The sequence below is a fragment of the Hydra viridissima genome, unplaced genomic scaffold (genome assembly GCF_058129835.1).
Source record: "Hydra viridissima isolate aposymbiotic clone 2 unplaced genomic scaffold, HvirCarnegie_v1 scaffold_15, whole genome shotgun sequence".
NCBI classification, from domain to species: Eukaryota; Metazoa; Cnidaria; class Hydrozoa; order Anthoathecata; family Hydridae; genus Hydra; species Hydra viridissima.
This window is the reverse complement of record NW_028324314.1, coordinates 3,288,667-3,311,190: the sequence shown is the minus strand read 5'-3', so window position 1 is coordinate 3,311,190 and position 22,524 is coordinate 3,288,667. Positions and strand designations below refer to the sequence as shown.

General features: G+C 28.7%; 1 protein-coding gene and 1 long non-coding RNA gene across 2 annotated transcripts; both read right to left on the bottom strand.

Annotated features, from left to right (window-relative positions):
• Positions 1–282: 282 nt before the first annotated feature.
• On the bottom strand, positions 283–7,528 carry LOC149878216 (uncharacterized). The gene is made up of 4 exons (XR_016447627.1): positions 7,294–7,528; positions 6,174–6,292; positions 2,753–2,862; positions 283–1,315 (listed from the first exon to the last, which is right to left on the bottom strand). It is a non-coding gene; the product is annotated as an uncharacterized LOC149878216 (long non-coding RNA).
• Positions 7,529–7,988: 460 nt separating this feature from the next.
• Positions 7,989–22,115, bottom strand: LOC145193069 (uncharacterized). Its single transcript, XM_090072747.1, has 13 exons — positions 21,524–22,115; positions 21,192–21,346; positions 16,331–16,424; positions 15,244–15,330; positions 14,841–15,087; positions 14,146–14,237; positions 13,684–13,845; positions 13,303–13,473; positions 12,609–12,770; positions 9,492–9,650; positions 9,131–9,310; positions 8,867–9,030; positions 7,989–8,291 (listed from the first exon to the last, which is right to left on the bottom strand). The coding sequence occupies exons 1-13, from the start codon at positions 21,551–21,553 to the stop codon at positions 8,213–8,215; spliced, it is 1,782 nt and encodes a 593-aa protein (XP_089928873.1). The 5' UTR covers positions 21,554–22,115; the 3' UTR covers positions 7,989–8,212.
• Between the last annotated feature and the right edge of the window lie 409 nt (positions 22,116–22,524).

Sequence of the window (22,524 nt, the reverse complement as noted above, 5' to 3'; positions counted from 1 at the left end):
AGTTTAATATCTATTCAAACGAGTCAGTTCAGTTCAAATCAGTAATTTTTATAAACATTTAATACATAAGCCTTTAAAAGAGATTAAATGAAATATGCATAGAGGAATTCAAAATGTTTGTATCTAAGTCTTTGAAATTACATATCTTGGTGATAAGTAATAACAGCAATGGTAATTAACAAAAAAAAAAAAAAAAAAAAAAAAAAAAACAGGACTGTTTAATAACAACAAATTTTAAATTAATACATAGATTTCCGAAGTCCCTCCACCCCCCCCCTCCTTCTCAATCAACAACTTATCTACACGTTTATAATCTCCCTTACCTTTATAATCTCCCTTACTTTTAAACCGTGATAATTACTTTATTGATCAAATCAGCTTTGCAAGTTTGAAGTTAAAATCTTTTGGCGTTGCAAAACCATAAACCGTCTGATAATTTTTTTAGATTTAGCAACGATATGAAAACAATGCAACATAAAATGTTGTTGTTTGCTCGTTTCAGCATCGCAAAATAAAAAAGGCAAATCTGAATTACTAAAGCAAACTTGAGCCTTTTTTAAAAACTAGTTTTGATACAGGAAAATAAATAACAAACCCTTAATTTTTTTTAAAACGAAGCAATTAAAAGCATTATTAATGTAATTTAAATTTTTTTTCAAAAACCCTAACAAATATCAGCGCAAAAAAAAGATAAAAAATATTGATGGAAATATGCAAAACTCTGATATAACCGAAGATTAAAAATCAACCAATCGTTTTTCATACACGTGATCCTAATTAATTACAAACGCTCAATACACAAGCTTTAACTTCTAGTTATATATGCAGCTTTCATCCTTTAAACTTCCTTTTAAAAATGTAAGAAATATTGTTAATCATATTTATGTATTCAAAATACTAAAGGTATTAAAAAAATTTTATTTTAAAAAATAAAATCAATCAAAAATCTTAAATCTTACGTCATTTGAAATTAGAAATCGTTTATAAAAGTTGCTGATGCATCAAAATTTACCTGCAAAACAAGATTTTTAAAATTTGTTCTAAAGATGAGATTAGAACTAAGCTAAAGAATAACAAAGCTTCATTTTTCATATTTAAGTCGAAATCTTTTACAATTCTTTGCTCGCAAATATCTAATTTGTATACGATTATTGTTTTGTATTGGTATATAAGATCATCTTAAGCATCGAAGATCTTGTTTTAGCTGAGAACTTAAGAAAAATGTTCACAATGCATACACTGCTGGTGACTTCCACATCACTCTTTGTTATAGGTTGCAACTAAAGGGTTTGCCTAATTCCTTGAATTAGATACCCTGAGTTAAAACAAGCTTTATATTAATTAAACAATAAGAAAGAAATTCAAAACAGAGCAATAATAGAACTTTTTAATTTGTAAATGAACACCGTTAAAAGTGCGATGCAAAAAAATCTTCGCTCGCCTTTCAGATTTTAATAATTAGCGTTTGTTTAAATATTACAAACATTATCATTCATTTAGATAGATATTTTAAATTAAAAAAAAGGATTCAAAAAAATTAGGAAACGACAATGATGACTCTTACATTGACGACCGATGATGACGACGATGATGAATAATATTGAAAAACTTTATAATTAGTTTTAAGAACGCGCATAATTAATATAGTTAATATATTTAATATAATTAGACTGAATCTAGCCTCTTTGTAGTCTATGAAAACAGCCGCTGGTTTTTTGTAGAAATTAATGAAGATCCACTGTGCTTGAAAGACGCGCTTATTAATCACGTTTTTAAAGTATGGGCGACTATGAAAAGCAAATGCCGACGGATATAGAATATCTCATTTTCATTGAATAACTATTAATAAAAATTGTCATTAAATTACTAGAATTAAGTATTATTACTGTTAATAAAAAATGGCTGATGAAAATGAGAAATTCTTCTCAACTTTTGTTCTTGTTCTTTAGTATCGGTGTAGTTGACTTAACTTTTCGCGAAGCATTTAAAGAGTTTTTTAAAAATTGTAATCCTCAGACATAATTATCATCATGATTACCAATTTAATCATCGTAATAATCTTTATGATCAAAATCATTCCCCAAACCACTGTCATCATCATCATTTTCTTCAGTATCATTTTTATCTTTCACCTCACGTATTCAATTTTGCAATAGCCTTTAATTTTTAATTTTACGGTTCACCGAAATCGCCGATAAATATCAAACGAACTACCGATAATAAGAAAATTTTTATTCAAAGAAAATAGCTATTGAAATAAAGGTTAAAAAGAAAACAATTGATGCTCTCAATGAATGTAGATAAAAATCTGATAGGTACTCAGTCAACACAGGAAATGAAACAAAAAGCAGCGCGTGGACATGTGAGGCGTGCAAAAAATAGAAGAATTCTTTAAATTTTAAAAATAATTTTTAAGTCAAACATTCCTAAAAAAGAATGAAGAATGAAGAAATTAATACTTACGACAAAAAAAAAAACAAAAAAAACAAAAAACAAATACAAAAAAGTTTTAAAATATTGTAAATAAAATATCATAAAAGGTTCCAAAATAACTAAAAAAAAAGATAACTATAAATGAAAGCAATTATAAATTAAAATAAGAAATAATACTAATAATTTTTAATATTTTTTTCACTCGTTTGTCTTTTCATTTATTTTTCAAATTATTTATATAAAACTTAACCTCCTCACTTACGATTTCCAGCCCGCTAAATAAATGTTAAAAAAAGAAGCAAATATGTTGATATTTTACCTTCTCAGATGCCGCAGGTCAATTCGTCATTTACAAAGCCGTATTTCTCTTTTAAAGTACTAATTTACGTTTAAATCGTAGTTTAGTGTGAATATTAGCGTATACATGATCTAAAAATGTTGTGGTTGCTTCAAATATCTGAGTAACAAATTAAGCAAAACTGAATATGAAACAAAAACCCATTCTATCTGCGACTATCAGCAGTTGCGCATTTAGCTAAGCAGCTTTTAGATTTTGCGCTGACCTGCTTTACGGTTATAATAGCGAATTAAATTTTACCGCATTTGCAAGCCAGCAAGAGCTTAGATAGATGGCGTTCTAAAGATTAGGGACGTTGAATTCCGACTGAGTGTTATGACTCTTGCTCATTCAATATTTTCATGATCACGTTTCATCATGAGCATGTGAAATTTTATCTAAACATTTTATTTGCTGTTATTATGGTTATTATAACCTTGTAGGCACTGTGATGACCTTGTTTGTTATTGATTACTTGTCCAATATCCGCATTCCGTATTAGCGCGATTATAATCAGTGTAACTTATGCCTTAGTGTAACTAGATTACTACATAATAATCTTGATTGGTATATTATGATACTTTTAGTGATTATCGATGCATCATTATTTTAGCAATTAAAACATCAAACTATGAATGAGCTCGTCATTTTATCATAGTAAATCTTCTACATATAGTTATCATCATTAATCTACCAATATAAAATTATCGTTATTACATCATAATTTTTTCTTAGCTAAAATTGGAATTCAGGAACAAATTTAGAAAATCAACCGAAGTTTTTTTTGTTAAAATTCGTTAAATCTTTCCCTATAAACTCGTTAATTCTATTTTTTTTTTTAATTTCTTTTTCTCTATTGTGAACTTGAAATGTATTTGATTTCGCTCAGAAACATAACGCTTACAAAACAATGGAAATAACAAGAGTTGCAGCATACAAGAGATCTTACAAAGCTTACAAAACAATGGGAATAGCGAGAGTTGCAACTCTTCACATACAAGAGATGTATATTTAGCTTGAAAGGCTACTTTTAAAATGATTTCTCGCTCGACAGCTCAATAAAGTTATCCTTTGAAACTACCCATTGCTTTATGATAGTTCTAGAAAATTTTAATAATTGTTTTAAGGACATTATTGTACAAATGCTGAATATTAAATTGCTGCAACAATGTATATCGACAGCATACAGCGTCAGCATACATCGACAGCATACAGGGCAATTTTTTTACGAAATGACATCTTTAACCTATTTTTAATTTTCTGTCAATGAACCCATTTTGTTCACAAACCAATTTATCTGCTTACATTAGTTGCTTTCTAAAGTCTGCAGACTGATAGATTTTCTCATCCATTAACAGTTGGTGTTTAGTTGTCCGATTTCCGTACGCAATTAGTTCTAATTTTTGTATGAATAGAATTACACACCCAAGATTACTTGTTGAACGCAAACCACTCATCGTAATATAGGCCGATGAAGATTTTTTACGACGATGAAGATTTTTTTAAATTTTAATTTGAAACTTGATTACACCATTTAAAAATTAGAAGGGATTGAAACTGACCCTGTGGATAACAAATGGTACTATTACTGATGTATTCTTTCTTTCTTTCTTTCATTCTTACTCTTTCTTTCTTTCTCTCTCTCTCTCTCTCTCTTTATATATATATATATATATATATATATATATATATATATAAATATATATATATATATATATATATATATATATATATCGCGAGGTTAGAATTATTTTGTTCTATCTCCAATTTTGAAAGTTGGGAGAAAATGAGTTATTAATTTTAGTTAGTAATAATAACTTTTGAAATACGCATTATTTTATAAATTTTTTTCTAAATAGTTTCTTTAAATATAAATTTATTTAAAGAATAAGTTATTATTTCTTTAAAAATAAAAGCTAAAGCTCTAAACAATTTTTACTTTTAGAAAAAATCAAAAACTTTCTCCCAACGTTTAAACTTGGAGATAGAACAAAATAATTCTAACCTCACGATATATATATATATATATATATATATATATATATATATATATATATATATATATATATAAAGAGAGAGAGAGAGAGAGAGAGAGAGAGAGAGAGAGAGAGACACACACACACACACATACACACACACAAATATAAAGATAATAAAATTAGTTAACAAATATATTGCATCCTTTTGGTAGATATAAAACAAATTATTGTGTCGTCGATAATTTAAGTCAGAAAATGATATTTATAAGAGTTCTGCGAAATGTCTCGTCAACAATTCAAATTTTTAATTCTCAAGTTTTTAAATTTAGTTATTACATCTTTTTCTAGTGTTACAATGTAGATAAGCGAGACAAGGAAGTTAACATAGAGAAGAGAAAATTGAGAGATAAACAGTTGACATTCATAAAGGAGATTCAACTTTTGTTTGCTACTAAAGAGACTTTTGAATGCGAGTTTATATATAGTCGCATATTTATAACTTCTCCACTTCTTAATCGAATCATTTTTAACTCGATTATTTATAATCTGCAATAACTTTATTAAAGGGATTATAAATTCCGAAACTGAGAAACTATTCAAAATAAGTTCATTGCATACTTCAATTGTTAATTTAACGTTTTGGCAAATCTCTATTAAATTTTTAGCAAGATTTTTATATCAGTTCTAAGCAGAATTCCGAAATGGACACGCTGTTCATAAATTGTTGCGTAATAATCTTAAGTAATTGGCTTGTGAATCTTCAATGAAATTCAGATTAAAAATGCTTTGTTTTAACGAAATTTTATTTGCTGGAGCTTAACATTACAAAATGTCAATTATACCTACAAAAAAAATGTTGTTAGCCGCTCATCATTTCGTTTTGACATTATTAGGACCCTAAGAATCAACTAAACACAATCAGTTCTAAACATAACAATATGAAATTTCCTATACTACCATTAGAACGGTTCCTTTCACAATATTCTTTTCTAGAAGCAGTGAGATTTCTGATGATTCCTGAGTTACGTCAACTGAGGATTAAATGAAACTCTTCTTAAAAAAATTTAAAAACCATTTTTATTTAGGTATTTAAAATTGATAGCGGAAAAAAAGTTTACTGTTAACAAGTTTACAAGTTCCCCCTCCCCCCACACCCATGTCACACTTTTCAACATTCTCCCCACCCCACCCCCCACCCCCCACCCCCATTTTGCGTCCAGCAAAGTTTTCTAAATTATCCTGATAAATTTTTGTACACTTAAAATCTGAATTTCAGTAATAAATTTAAATAATGAATTTGTATGTGGGTTTCAAACTCTTCGCACGAATTTCTGGTTTATAAATTGCTAACACCTTTTTTGGTTTATCAACCGTAACAACCCAAACAAAAAAATTTACAATAATGACATCTGAATAGAGTTTACCTGTTTAAGAGCGTTGATCCAGTTAAAAGGTTTTAGCAAGCTATCACCTCCACCATCGTATTTTTGCATTAAGAAGGAAAAATAATGCCGACGCTTATTTTAAATCTTTTCTCTTCCCCCTGATAAAAGATTAATTTTTACTTTACAAAAACGAACATTTTTGCTTAGAAATTATTAAAATAAGAAAATCAAGTTTTAAAGCATTTTTTTGATACTATGCCTATTAATTATGTGCATAATTAATGACATCAATAATTAATGATTTTTTTTTGTGCACAAAATCTTCGAAATTGATAAGAAATCCCATCAATTTACAAAGAGAGGGCGATAAATTAAATGACTTTAATTAGATTATATGAATTGCGTTTGCTTTGCATTCTCGTTAGATACTTGAGAAGCGATACACCAATATTTATAAATACTAAAAATTTTTCATTAAAACCGTCTTGGTTTTAGGTAATGATATAAATTTGGCAATGATTTTGAAATGTTGGAATTTTTAAAATATCCGCAATATTTTACATTACAATACTCTTATTTGGAAACCTTTATTTTTATCCTTTCTTAGTCTTGCGACTTGCTTTTTCTTGTTTCAATCGCAGAAGATAAAGTTCACTAAAAAGGTCACGCACATCCTATTTTATCCTTTCTTAATCTTGCAATTTGCTTTTTCTTGTTTCAATCGCAGAAGATAAAGTTCACTAAAAAGGTCACGCACATCCTATATTTTCTATAATTGTTTGCTTGTTATGATCAAGATTAGATTTTGCAAAGTTTTCCTCCAACGACCAATATGTCTTCTCTAATAATAAATCAGCTCTTCAATCGCAATATGACCAAACAGCATTATTGACGCAGAAGAGGTAATTTTGAATGGTTCAGATTTTTTTTGACTAATTATCTTGATAAAAAATAATGACAAAGTTGCATGGAGATAATTAGTTGAATATTGACCTGCCAGTAGATTGCACATTCAATTTATAGATAACGCATACACAATCTGAAGAAATGCAAATTGTGCACGAGTTTAGTATAAATAAGTAATATTCAACTAATTAACCAAAATAATAAAAAAACCTAATAACAAAAATGATTTTAAAAAAAATTGCTATCCACTAACCAGTCAACACTGATAAAAATGCATAATATTCAAACTAGAGCTAATTGAAAATCATTTGTGCATTTCTCCACAAGCTAGTTCTTGAGTTTTTGTTTTGCGATAATATTTAGTTTAATATTTTTTTTAAACTTTGAAATTATTAAAAACACAACTCTGTTTTTTTTTTTTAAAAAAAAACATAAGTATTTGGTACTATTCAAGAGCGTGCAAAAAGCTCTTGAATAGTACCAAATAGAATCTAATGATAAAGTTTAAGTAGTAGACATAGATCGCTCTCAGTTGGTCACTCAAACAGTAACAGTAAATGAGCATAACTTTTTATAGATTGCATGAGTGGTTTACCAGTCCATTCCCACATTTAAAACCGTTCGAAAGAATCATTCATCCAATTTAAATCTTTTTTTTTTTTTTTTAAAAAGTACATTATTAACTTAGCCCTTCATCTACTTTGTTGTTGTTGGATTAAAGCTAGATCATGTCTTGGATTTTTTAAAAAAGAATTTCTTACACCAAAACAAGTATTATGATTTTATCTGAACTTTTAGCCTCTTCATCACGAATATTCAAAACTAATTTTTTATTTATTTTTTTTTTACTGTTCACAAACTCAACCTGGATTTATATTCCATATCACGTGACTTGGTTTAGTGCTCTTTGTTTTAAATGCGAAGCAAGAGCCATAAAAAAAACAACACTTTTCATGAATTAAATTTGAAATTTTTTCATAAAAAATGCAGGTTTTTTTTTTTTTTTACATATTTTATTTTTTTACATTTTTATAAACAAATACAATTTAGAAAGAAAAAAAAAAGATTCGGTTTATTTGAAGTCTTAAATTATCCCTGAAATTCGTTTTTCTTTATCGTCCGTTCGATTTTCCTAACTATCTACAATGCGGTTGGTCAAAACAATAAATTCACTACTCTTCTAGATCATAATCCACATCGTCAACTCGCTCCATTCGACTTCGAGAGCGCGACGAAGCCTTTGATCCGAACCTAAATTTCAGAAAATAATGAAAGATATTGTAATCACAAGTCCTTTACACACTGAAATGCCTTTTCACACATTTACGTCTTCCATAAATTATTAATGCAAGATGTGTTAATCGCAATGACGTAATTAAAAGCAAGAACATACGTTACTATCAGCCAGCATAAAATCAGGGTTTCTTTAAAAAATAATTTTTAAATAAATTTTTTATTTTCATGTTAAGCAATACATCAAACGTGATTTTTTTTTTAACTTTTTATTTCCAACAAACTGTTGCCTTGACGAGCTGCAACTTTTTATCAACCAGTTTTTGCAACTTTTCTAACAAAACCCCTCAAACTAGTGAAATGAAGAACATTCTTCACAAAACTTTCACAAAAGTTTAATTTAGATTATTAGAAAGATAAACATCCAATAAAATTAAAGTAATCCAATATTGGATTTGATGATCATTGAGAATTTGATGGTCATTGAGGAGGAAAAGTTCTATGCGATTGAGTTTAAAGTTTTTTTTATTTTTTTATTTTTCTCAAAATAAAAAAAAAAAAATTTAATATTTTAAACATTTCGAGTTACATACGCGTCCTTTCGAGTTAAGTCTCTTCTAAATTGGTCCAGTTGTTCTTCCTTTTCATCGACTTCACTTTGCAAAGAAGACTTAGCGTGTGTGAGACGAGTAATAGTATCAGCTTGCTCTTCATTTTCTCGTCTCAAATTTTCGTATTTCTTTAAAACTTTTTCTAACTAAAACAAACAGAGCAACAAGCGATTAAAATAATTCGAAAGGCAAAGTTTAGGCAAAATAAGATGAAAAGAAAAATTTCAATTATCAAAGCAGAAAAACCTGGTTTTTAGCAGCTTCCTCTCCATCTTTTGTTTCCAACAAGTCTGCCTCAACATCTCCAAGGGTTTTTTCTGCTTTTTTAAGCTGCTTGACCAGACTCTCTCTCTCCTTGACTTCACTCTCTAAAGCCAGCTCTAACTTAATCAATCTTTGCTCTAACGTAACAGCATTCTCCCGTAACTGTAGTGACGGAAGCAAAATGAAAAATCAATGAAAGAAGATATTTATAACGGTTTATTTCATACATATTAAAAAACATTGCAGTACAAAACCCAAAACATTAAAGTAATAAATCGCTGTTAATTATTTCAACGCTCTTAATTTTTTTTTTTTATTTTAGGTGACGAAAGAATATTCAAACCTTTTCGCGATAAGTTGAATCCAGCATTTCTTTGCTTGCTTCTAAATCTTTGTTTAGCTTTTCGAGACGACTTTTGGCTGCTTCATTATTCCTGATCAACTCTTTTTGCTCTGAGAGCTTGCTATTTGCAGTTTCTAGATCTTTAGTTAACTTCTTGATCTGATGTTTAAAAAAGATCAGATAAAAAAACTCGAATTGATACAGGAGGATAAAGTAAATTTTTAAAAAGGCCAGGGGGGTTGAATCATTTAAAGCATTTTCGTAATCATAAAAAGAGCATCAAACAATACTTATGCTTGATTTTTTAAATACAATCAATTCAAATCAGTTGAAGCCACATGAAATCACATGAAGCCAAAGGCTCATCATCATTAAAAGTTTCTCTATCAAATAGAAATGGTTCACTGACTAATTAAATCCTTTATTATATTTTTTAGTGTTACTGGCTAAGGTAGTGCTTGTCTACAATTATGGTGGCCACAAATTACACTATTGCATAAATCAATCGGTAAATAGGAAACACGATTATCTAGCCAAATAAATACAAATTTTAATTGTAGATTTTACATGCTTTTACTAAATGATGCATCGATGTAACAAAAGAAGTTTGTCAAGGCTTAAGGATTTTCCATGTCAATCCATCCAGAAGACATGAAAAATCCTTCCTGAAGAACCATAAGAAATGAAGCGTTCCTAAAGTTTACCTAGGGAAACACAAACATAGCTGTAATCAATGTACCTTGCTCTCATAATATCTTCCCTTACAAGATTGGTGCTGATTTTTTCACAGCTTTATCTGCAACTCAATTTTCAGGTTTTTGTACAGTTACATGTCTCATCAATACTATAGATGTTATGGCACTCAAAATTATAACACTTCATAACTTCAGTTTATCAAGGAAAATTGATAATGACAATATTTATTCTTTACCAAAATGCAACTTTTAAGAAAAATTGAACATCAGGAGTTGGAGGGAGTGAAATCTGTTGCATAAATAAAAATGTTACAGGAGATGCAAAGACATGGAGTAAGCTTAAACATTGAGTGTTTATGTTTAGAAATTATTTTAAAGACCTTTTGTTACTATTTACTACCCTTTTCTTATGGAATGGCAAAAAATATTTTACCATTCCATAAAAAAACCATTTCAGGAGAATTTAATTGACTCGAACCATTTTTGTAGCTTTTTTTCATCAACTGTTAGAAAACTTGCAAAAGCAATTTTATACTTACTAACATTACTTAAAAACATTCATCATAAACTTTTATAAAATCAAACCAAAGGATTTTTTTAAAACATATCTTAAGAATAGATATAGAAAAAAAGCTTAAATGTCTAAAGTGTAATAAAATTAGTGGGTTGGAAAGAACTTCACCAGGTTTTTTAAAAGACAACACCTCTATTTTAGCTAGGCATTTAACCAGATTACAAATGTATCTATGAAAACAGGTTAAATGCCTGCTGATATCCCAATACACGAATCAAAACAATCAAATGATCCAAACAACAACCAACATCTATCCTACCTATATTGTCAAAAATATTATAGTGATCAGTGGATTTCCAACTGAAGGTATATTTTGAACAAATTATTCTATTATACTATGCCCAGTTTGTTTTTCTTAAAAGAAGATTGTCTGAATTAGCTGCAGCCGTACTTATGGATTCATATAAAAAAACAAGTTGATCAAAATAAAGTATTCAGATCTGTCTTTTTTGATTTTGTCTGAATCTTTTTACTCTATTTTAATCTACCTGTCTGATCACAAAAAAATCATAGATAAACTTTATGCTTGCAGATAAAGAGCAAACAAACTTGACTATTTACTATTTACTTAACCTTAAGCAATGTTTCTTTACTATTTATTTAACCATAGAGATCAATGGCAATTTGCCAGATGAATGGTCAATAACTTGTGGTGTACCTCAAGGATTTATCTTTAATTCTTTTGTTATTCTCAACTAATCCTGAAATCCATTCTATTTATAAGTAAATGTTGCTGACAAGAGCTTCATTTAGATTGCTGAAGATGATTATATAAAAAATTATAAAAAAAGTTAATTGAAGATTTAATTTTCATAGCTTATTATTTTGAGATCAACAATTTTTTAACTAAAAAAAAAAAAGAAAAACTGAAAGTATAGTTTTTGGAACAACTAAAAAATTTGCTTAAAGATCTTGACTTGTTTTACAAAACGCAAAATATAAATTGCATAAACCAATACAACATACTGCGCTACCTCAAACTTCATTTTAAATGAACTTAGATTCAAAAGGTCAAACCCTCAGAAAGCAGAACATTTCAAATCATTAAGCAATGGAATTTAAATGGAAAAAATATCAAGCCAAAGTTAATAATTAAAATGATAAAGAAAAAAGAGCATGAATTCTTGTTCATGATTGTTTAACTGATAATTTATGCGATAAATTGTTTAACTGACAATTTATGCAATAAAAATTCTATAACTATTTTTCACAAAAGACCACACAAAATAATAAATCAATATCAAATTAAACCAAAATAAGACTTAAATATTCTCAAAACAGTTTTTACTGCAAGGGAGCAAAGTTTTTTAACTATTTACCCACAAATGTATAGATAATAAAAAAACAGGAAAAAATTTTAAAAAGTGATTCTTTTATTTTACCCTTAGTTTTTAAGTGATTTTTTCTTCTTTTTTTTTTTAAACACTATTCTATTTGATTTTTAATATTTTTATTTATTTTGGGTTTGTTAGAATTTTCCTTTTATTGTTTATCTTGTCTAAACATATTCTAAGTTTTTAACTAATTGTTTTTATCTTGATTTTAAACTATTATTTAATCTATTATTGTATTTTAACAGGACATTTATAGAAAGCAGTTATTTCTACTGATAAGATTACTCTATAAATATTCATGAATAATAATAATAACATTTGTATAATTAAAACTTCTTGATGACCTTGTTGGATTTCTGATACTAAGATTTCAGTCTTCAAAAAATATGAATACCAGTCATGTCCAAAAGAAAATTACCTCCTTCTTATTTTGCAGAGAGCCCATAATACAGTTTTTATGTTTTTTCATAACATTCTGATAAAAGATAAACATACAAGTTTTAAAAATTCTTACATATTGCTCATTATCATTTGCAATTGCTTTTTCTTCTGACAGTTCTTCCTGTAACTCTGCTAACTTAGCTTCAAAATTCTTTCTCTCTGCAGCAATAGCAGTTTGATGCTGATTTTTTAATGCAATCAATTCACTTCTAACTTCTTTCACCTCCTCTTCAACCTGACGAAGATAGTAAAAGAAAGATCACAGAAGATAATAGAAGATAACAGAACTTAACAACCTTTTTGTGCTCCTATTTACATATGATTACTGATGAACAGAAATCAGTTTTAGAAATAAGTTCTATAAAATCTTTTTTCTTTTCTAAGGCAAAATTTAAAAAGTATATTTAATTTCAGAAACTGATTATTAACAACAAAATAATTTTATTTAGTGTAGTCATTACAAAATGGTAGAAACACTTTAAAGCATCACTTTGTGACCATGATTACAGTTTGTATTAGGAAAAAACTTGAACTGAAGTATGTACAACTTTATGTAGGAACATTTCAAGCATTAAACTAATAATTTAGTTGGAATGAGATTGATCAACTGATTGTTTAATTTTACAAACTATTCACAACATTTTGTTGCTCTGAAAATTTACTTATGAATAACATAAGTTATGAGAATAACATCTTACATGTAAGTTTGACCATTGTAAGTTTGACCATTTAATGTACAACAAAGGATAAAAAATTAAAACACTTACAACTCTCTTCAGCCTTTCAAGAGACTGAACTTGTTCAACCAACACAGTGTTCTCTGCTTCAGCACTCTTCATCCGCTTTTCATTTTCTAATGATTTTTTGAGCAAATTGTTTTTCACTTCGTTCATCTCAGCTAGTTCAGCTTGTACTTCTTTTAACTGGCTTAATTGACCCTGTTAATTTGATAAAATTAAGAAAAGAAAAAGATTAACAAAATAAAAAATACTGCCAAGTAACCAAATAACTAAGTAACAAGGTTATACCAAGTAACTGTTTAGGAATAATTATTTTGAATAGATTAAAATATATTAAAAAAAAAAAAAAGATTACAACAATGAAAAAAGAACCAAATTAAACTATGTTTAAACTATGAATTGATTTACTTGGAGTTTTCGAATTAATTTTTGTTGTTCTTCTCCCCTGTTGTTAGCTTCATCACATTCTGCAGACAGAATGGCAACTCTGCTTTCCAAATTCTTTTTGGCAGTTGCCAACTGTTCAGAACGTTTCTTTTCTTCCTCTAAGGATAATTTTGAATCTCTCTCCTAAAACAATTTAATTGCAATTTTTTTTAGTTTGGTCAACACTTTTATCTTTATTACAGTTTTAAAAGCTTACAAATAAAATTATAAATCAATTTATTTAAACTTAATATAATTTTTATATATATTAATTTTATGTTATTGGCAGATAAGAAATTGCAACATGCAAGTTTCTACTTAATTAAGTAAACTAGAAATTTATCTTTTTTATCTAAATATATTTATATAATATGCTGAGTATATTTAATTACCTACACATATATAATCTACATATTTTACATAATATATGTAGAATTAATATACCAATTTAGAAAGACTGCTCTTGGCTGCTTCCAATTTTTCATCTCTGGCTGCCACATCACGGGTATACTGTTCTTTACTAACCCTTGATGCCTCTGGAAAAAAAATTCAACAACATATCAATAATAAAAAAAGGATACTACTAATGACTCAAAATATGAATAACAAACCTGATTTTTATTTATTGAACTTTAATTTTTGCTAAATTAAAAATTTTTATGTAAAATCACTTTACTTATCACAAAAAACTTTATCTATTAAATTTAATTTACTATAACTTTATTTTAATTGTTTAATTTACTATAAAAAAAATTAATATAAATCATTATAATGGTTAGGTGCATTCATTAATGCATCATCAACAAAACTGCCAACCTTGAATTTTTTTTCACATTCTTTTATCATGCAATTACAGAAAGAAACTCTGCCTAGCTCAGATTTGGTTTTAATTGAAAAGTTACTCAGTTACTCATTTTATCCATTTCAACCCAGGGGTGCCTTTTTATCCACTTTTATTGATACTGAAGTAACTGACATGGATACCTAAGGAATAGTTTTTGGAACTGTTTCCTGGTTACTGATATCTTATGTTCATATTGCTATTAGATTTTTTTTAACATATTTCTAGGATTTTAGTTTTTTTTAGAAAAAACTTTGAGGCTTAATTCATAAAATATTTTTTAAAAAAGTTTCTTTACCAGTAACTGCTGCAAGATTTGCCTCCAGTTTATGAATTTCATCTTCCAACTCAGAAACAAGATTTCTTGACTCGTTGAGTTGAGTCTGCAAAGAACTTTTTTCTTTTTCTGAAGCAGCATGCAAATTACGAGCATTGTCTCGACTATTTGTCAAAGTTTCAATACTACCCTGCAAAACCTTTTTAGATAGCTCCAAATCTGCTACTTGCTTTTCATATGCTCTTTTATCAGCTAAAACTGCTTCTAACTATAAGAAAGTAATTAAAAAAGAACTTTATCAATAAAAATTGCATTGATTGTTTACATGAATATAGAAATAAAAATAATAATAATTTTCATACTTATCCAAAGATCAAATTTTTTTTTAAAAAAAAGTATTTTTTAAAAATATAAATGGTCATACTTTTAGTTCTATTGCATCATATTTTTTCTGAAAATCTTGTTTCTCTTCTTCAAGTTGTGTAGAATATTTCCTTTCTTCTGCTACTGCCTTTTTAACAATAAAAACATATATGCAAATATGTGCAAATAAAAATAGTCATAAAGTTAATCCTGCATAGAGAGCATAAGTCAAACAACATCTACAAAAAACATTTTTACATTTGTTAAATCATTCTCAAACAACTTTACATTAATCTCTTCTCATTTCTTTTTAAGTTATCAGACGTTAACTATGTGTAGTTACTTTTAAAACTCTAAATCAACTTAAATCTGCCTGGCACTATGACTGCACATGTATATTCCAGGTTGTATTTGATAAATTACTGAATTCTTTTGAGACTTTATACAGGATAATTCTCAAAAGAATTCAGTAACTTATTAAATATAAATGGGAAGGTGGATGTACGGTTATAGTACTTTTCATGTAGTAGTGGCCTTTTGTCTCACATAACTCTCTAAGATAAATATTTATATTAGAGAGTTATAATATTTAGTTAATAATATTTAGTTAATAAAATTCAGTTGAAAATTAAAATCAGAAAATTAATGCAAGAAATGGAATATTAATTTAAAAATATTTGTAAATATTAACTTAAATTTTTTTGGCCTGAATAAGTACATTGCTTAAAGTGAATTTATTTAAAAACATTTAAAACTTTAAAATATATGTGAAAAAATTTACTAACAACAATACTACAACAACTTACAACAATTTGCAACAATTTTACAACAGTTTCAAACAGTATTTCAGTTTTGTTCCCTTTTTTGTAATTTCAGATTATGAAAGGAAAAAAGAGAACAGTCTTTATTGATTAAAATTTGTATCAATTTTCATTTTTTATCAAAGCAAAGTCATTTTTAAATCTTTAAGTCAAATTTATGAAGCAAAACAAAGTACTATTAAAAGAAAAAAAAATGCTGTTTCTACAAAATGTTCCAAATTCCATAATTTAATGACTTTGCTTTGGCAGAAATTAAAATAGAATCCAATTTTATTTTAAAAGATAGTCTTTCATAACTCAAAATGATAAATAGAGGATTATTCATACCTTAGTTTGCTTTTTTAGTTTACTTTCAAGATCTGAAATCTCGGTTTTCTCTTGGTCAAAAATTGCATTAAGTTGGTCGACGTCACTTTGTAACCTTAAAAATTAACTTAAAGGTTAGCTACATTTAACAATAGCAGTTTTTATAAATGCAACACAAATCTGAGTAACACAAAAATGTATGACAACAGATCAAGCTAAGCTCAAGAGTTATGACAAAGTTAAAAACTTTAAATTCTATAATTTCAGTTGAGAGAAGGGAGTTTAAAGCTTAGTTATTCGGCCCTACCCGACTTTTGAATGGAGAATTTAATGCTGATTAAGAATCGTATAAGATTTTGGGTCTCAAAATCAAAGTAAGGCTTTTATCTGCAGTTGAAATCAGAAAATTGTTAAACTAACTTGGGAATGTCCGAATTTCAATAGGAACTGAACAAATGTCGCTCCAAAAGCGTTTCGGCACCGATAAGAGCCAAAAAATCTTTTAACGACCTGATTACCCCAAAGGGTAATACCCGATAACGCCGATAAGATCGGATAATTGAAACTTTTCATACCTAACCTGACTCAATCTTTCGAGAAATTAAATTTCGATTACCAGCGGTAACCGAAATTTAATTTCCCGAAATTATTGATCCTATCGGTACCAAACCCGACTACCCGTTAAAAAACGGTACTGTTGTCGGGTATTCTGTGAAAAAGGTCCATTTAGTTAAAAAATAATTGATATTTCTAAAAATTTACCAAGAGAGAAATATATTCTCAATAATCATAATAATCTTTTGCTTTTTAGCAGTTAAATTTATTGCTTCATGCTACTCGAGCAATTTGATTGGCAAAGTTACTGTATCACACCCTTTATTTGAAATGCTCGACTCTAATTGGCTGTTACGAAAAAATCCAGGGTAAGCCAAAACCAGCAAAAGCTATTGTAAAGAATCATTGTGTGTTTTCAAAATTATTTCTTTTTCCGTTTCATGAAATTATGTGAGAAAGGCTGTAATTTTAAAATTAAAATCGTGCGTAAAAGAGCAAAACAATTCGAAAATGTTTGCTACCCAGTCAAGTGCTCAGTCATTTCAAAGTCTAAGCGATGTTGATACTAAAAAAGAAGAAGAAGGAAGTGAACTTCAAAAAGACATTCCAAAACCTTTATATCCAGATGATCCGCCAGTTCATCCAGATGAACACGAAGCTGAAAAACCAGATAATGCATTGCTAGTTAATTTAATTTCTTTGTTTAGTGTTTGTAAATTTTAAACAAGGTGCTAATTGCATTTAAGAATTGCTTTAAAGTTGCAAAGAATCAAGAGACGATGAGAAGTATTCAAAGTTTTGTTCAAAAATAATTTTAGTTATTTTGCCTGACTTTTATTCCATTTGTCGTCTTAGATGGCCGCCAAACACGGAAGCGTTCCCATACTCAAGGAAGTGAGAAAGGAGGTGCACGACAGGTTTTATGGGTTTTCGGGTACCAAAAAATTCAATTCACGAACGGGTACCCGCTTTGGTTCCTTTACTATCTTTGCCCGTTAACCCGATCGGTCTTTGTTTCGGGTGTTCGAGCTATCGGGTATTAAAACTGCTGACTTCCTTTCATGAAATTAGGTTAACCCCCCGTAAAGTGTGGTTTTTAGTTTGCGTTTCATATAAAATGAAAATTTCAAGATAACTTAAAAAAAATTTATTAAATTTTTTCATACAGTCACTTGTTCTGTTATAAAATTAAAATTCACTTGAATGAATCACATTTTTTTTGATAAGAATTACATGTTTCAAAAGAGTAACATGTTTAAAAGTTCGTTTCTGTTTGAAAGAAAGTAGTCTACCTTTGAGTTTGCAAGCTGAAAATTTCTCAATTAGACAATGCTGTTAATTAAAAGCTAATTGCAACTAAAAACGTTGTAATGGGAGGTTGTTTTGTTTTTCTGTTAACAAAGAATTTGTAATAAACAAAATACAAACTTATAATCAGTCATTAGAAATAAATCGAACTTTAAAAATTTATCCCCATTCCGTATCAAACTAGTTAAACTTAGGAGAAGTAAACTACTTAAGTAATTTAACTTCAAGTAAGACTGCTTTAGGAGAAGTATGACTAACGCTGCCTTTATATTGCAACAAGACGATGGCTTCATAAAGTAATATGCTTTGAAAATTATTACTATTTTTTTTTTTTTTTTTTTTTTCTTTTTTTGCAGAGAATTGTAATGACGCTTACCTTCAAAGAAATGAAAACTTCATTTCATAGCCAGATTCACAAACTTCGTCAATGATAAGCGATTGAATAATCTGTCTTACAAACAAATAGATCATAACTCGATAAATAAAAATAGTCTCATTATCTAATACTAGCTACTAACTTGAACCCATGATATGAGGACTGAGAACCAATTGGTAACTATTTTACCACACGAGCTTTGTGATGATTTTTGCTTGTGTTGGTGCACCCTCATAAAAAATATATAATAATTTTGTTTCAACAACATGGAGTTTTTTTTGTGACAATTGCATATTCATTTCTGATCTCATATGCGTATCTTTGTTTGAATAACTTCATTTCTGATCTCATATGCGTATCTTTGTTTGAATAACTTCATTTAGGCGACTGTATAACTATAGCATTCAACTAACTTTCATTTTATTTACACTTGTTAAACCGTAAATGTGCAGAGAACGTAAACGTGCTGAGAACGTGTTCTATCAAACCCAATAGTATTTGTTGTGTATGTGGAGAGTTTACTTTTACATCTCAGCATCGAAATGTCACACCATTGATTGAACAAAGCTAATTAGACTATTTTGAATCCTGTAGGGCATCAAGATAAATCCTGGATTCCACGTAAATGTTGTGTAACTTGGGTGAGACTCCAATTTGGTTTGGATAAACAAGAATCAAGATATTTGCCATTTGCTTTACCAATGATTTGGACGGAAACCAAAAGATTACGTAAGTGATTCTTATTTTTGTTCGACTCAAGAAAAAAGCATTACAGCCAAGTCAAAACTAAGAAAAAATCACTCTATTAAGAAAGTGTGGCTCAAGCGTGAATCATTTACTCCAGACCATAAAAATGAACCTTCAGTGAACCCTGATGGGATACTTTTGTCACCGTTACGCATCAAGCTCAGCCTAATAAAAAATTTTTGTAAAAACTATGCCTAAAAATGGCAGTGGATTTTTGTATCTGAATGAGAAATTCCCCAAACTCAGCGAGGCAAAAATTAAAGAGCGAATATTTGTAGGTCTACAAATACAGAAACTGATAAAGAATAAAAGCTTTGAAGAAAAACTGAATGATCAAGAAAAACTTGCCTGGAAATCTTTTTTGAATGTTGTCCGAAATTTTCTAGGAAATTGTAAAGCAGAAAATTACAAATACTTAACAAATGAACGTATACTATCATATAAAGCTTTCGGATGTAATATATTTTTAAAAACTCAAATGCTGGACTCTCATCTGGATTTCTTTCCGGCAAATATGGGCGCTATGGGTGATGAACAAGGCGAGTGGTTCCATTAGGGCATTTCCCTTATGGAGAAGCCCTATTAAGGGAAATAGATTTCAAGCTTCCTAGCAGATTATTTTGGAGATTAAGAAGGGCCAAATATTCACAAAGCTCATAACTCTTTATTGTACATTAGACAATAATTTCTCTAATTGTATTTGGTTTTTGTACTTTTTACGAAAAAATATGTTTTAATGTCGCAAAGAAACCATTTCACAAGGATGTGTTAATTTTTATTAATTGATATATTACTGTTTTGTGGCTCTACTACACTCAAGCTTAAACATTTGTGACAAATAAAGTTAAAATTTTGTTAACCAGCGCAATCAGACTAGTTTAAGCCTGTGGGATTTGATTCTAAGAAAACACCAAAAGAAACTGTAATTGAAACAATAAATCAGACGATTACATGTATAAATAAGTTTTTTTACATTAATAAACAATTTTCTCCCATAAATATTATAGTTTTGGAGTAGAAGAGTGAGCAAGCCACACAGAAAGTACTTGGGAAAACTTGAGGGTTAGGCCATTTTAGCTTTCAATCCTTCATTTTTTTTCATATTTTTCAGAAAATATCATAGCCTATGAGCAAAAAATAGAGAAGTAAAAAGGAAAAATCTGGGGAAAAAATTTTGTTTTATTGAAGTTTAAAAATTTGCAATCCCAGTAACGAATAGGATCAGTTCCAATCCCTTTATTAGCAGAAAAGTCTAAACGTTGTTGACATTATTAAAAAGATTGTACGTTTACTAAAAGTTCCAAAATAATGGACTTCGCTGAAAATAAAAGTGAAAATACCTCTGGCCATGTTTTCAGTTTGAACGTTGTTTTCGGTTTATTTTAAATGTTGTTTTGATTAAACAGCAATTTGAGCGAAAATAATTCGGGTGCGTACACGGAATGAGCAGATATCACCATGGTAATATTTCTTTTACTAACATTATCGATTATGAGATTTGAGTTGTAATCTGATTGTCTTTTAAAGTATTTTATTGCGCGCTTATTTATTATTATTGACGTTAACATTCATTGTCCGCAATAAAACATTCATTGTCCGCAATTAAGGTTGAAACTTGCGTCTTAAGAGTGCATAGAATCGGTATAACGTATAGAATCGCGTACGATTTCAATTCTTTGATGCGTATTCATCAAACAGTTATCGAAAACTAATTTGGAGTAATTAAATTATATCAACAAAACAATATTCAGAGCAATTGATAACAAATTTGCACCCGAAAATAATTTAGAAACAATTAGAAAGAAAATTAGATTTTAATTGGGTCAATGGCTCTTTTTTGCTCTAATCAAGTTTGAAACAAAGTTTCCCATAAAAGAATCGGACTAAGCTTCATACCTACGTTTTTGCTTCTGCAAACGCTCAACTTCTGCTTGAAGAGAGCTTTCGCTGTTTCGCAGATCATTTAACTCTCTCTTCTGCTTTGCAATGAGCTCTTCAGCTTCTTCGAGTGCTTCTCGAGTGTTCTCTGCATCTCGACGATACTCGTCTAACTATAAACAGAAGATTTTTTTGTTTTATGTTACGTCATGATATAGTTACCTTAAACATGAGCTTTTTTTAAAAAAATAACAAATAGAAGATAAAAAATGAACAGAGTAAATGAATAGCAAACAGATAAAGTAAAGAAAAAGTCAATCAAGAACCAAAAAAAAAAAAAAATTATTTACCTTAGCAATCCGTAATGTTTTGGTAGCCATTATATTCTCCGAGGTTGGAATTATGAAATACAACGAATAAGCTTCTTATCGCTCCGATGGATCCATTTATTAGATTACATAGTCGAACAGCCAACCATGACCACTTAAATATAATTCTTTGAGCGATCTCAGTTCCATGGTCAGAGATTATCTTTGTATTAAAGTTTTAAAATGAACGTTCAATTGCCTTATAAAGACATCAATAAAGACATCATATTTAACCAAGATTAAATGTAATCAAATATTAGTTAGTGAAGAACGATACCAGGGTGCCGTGCCAAAAAGTTTCATTTGAATTTTTTCTTATAAGCAATAGTTTTATGCTCTTTAATCATAATAAATTCGCGAAATGTATTACATAATTCATTAAGTCATTAAGGTGGAGACGAACGATATTTTATGAGCCAAAGTGATGCGTCAGTACTCGAAAGCAACAACAACAACAACAACAAAAAAACAAGGCAAAACAAAAAAAAGAAAGCAGCTGTTTGTAATGAGGAAGAAGATTACTTGAAGCCGCTCCTTAGCTTAGCTAAAACTGACATTTTAATTTTTTTTTTTTGACAAATTCTTAAAACATGCCGTAATTGAATAATGCAAGCAAGAATGCAAGCAACAATTCAACCCACGATGCTGCATAATCAAAATAAATCCTTTTCTACATAAAGACGAGACGAACTTCAGCTTTAGTTTTTTCTAAAATCCGTTTTATTTAAAATAAAGACAAATTCGACATATTTGTATTATTTTGTACAAATGCTATTCTAATTTGTGGTATGATGATCATTAAAGTTATTTTATGTGGCATTAAAAGTTTATTGGATTACAAGTTGACGATATCTAAAAACGAATCAGTATTTATTTTTCTTATCTTGTTAAACTTCAAATTTCTTCAAAGCGATTATTCAACAAATGAATTATTTAATTGCTGAGTTTAACTTTTTTTTCTTCGTTGTCATATGATTTGTTGC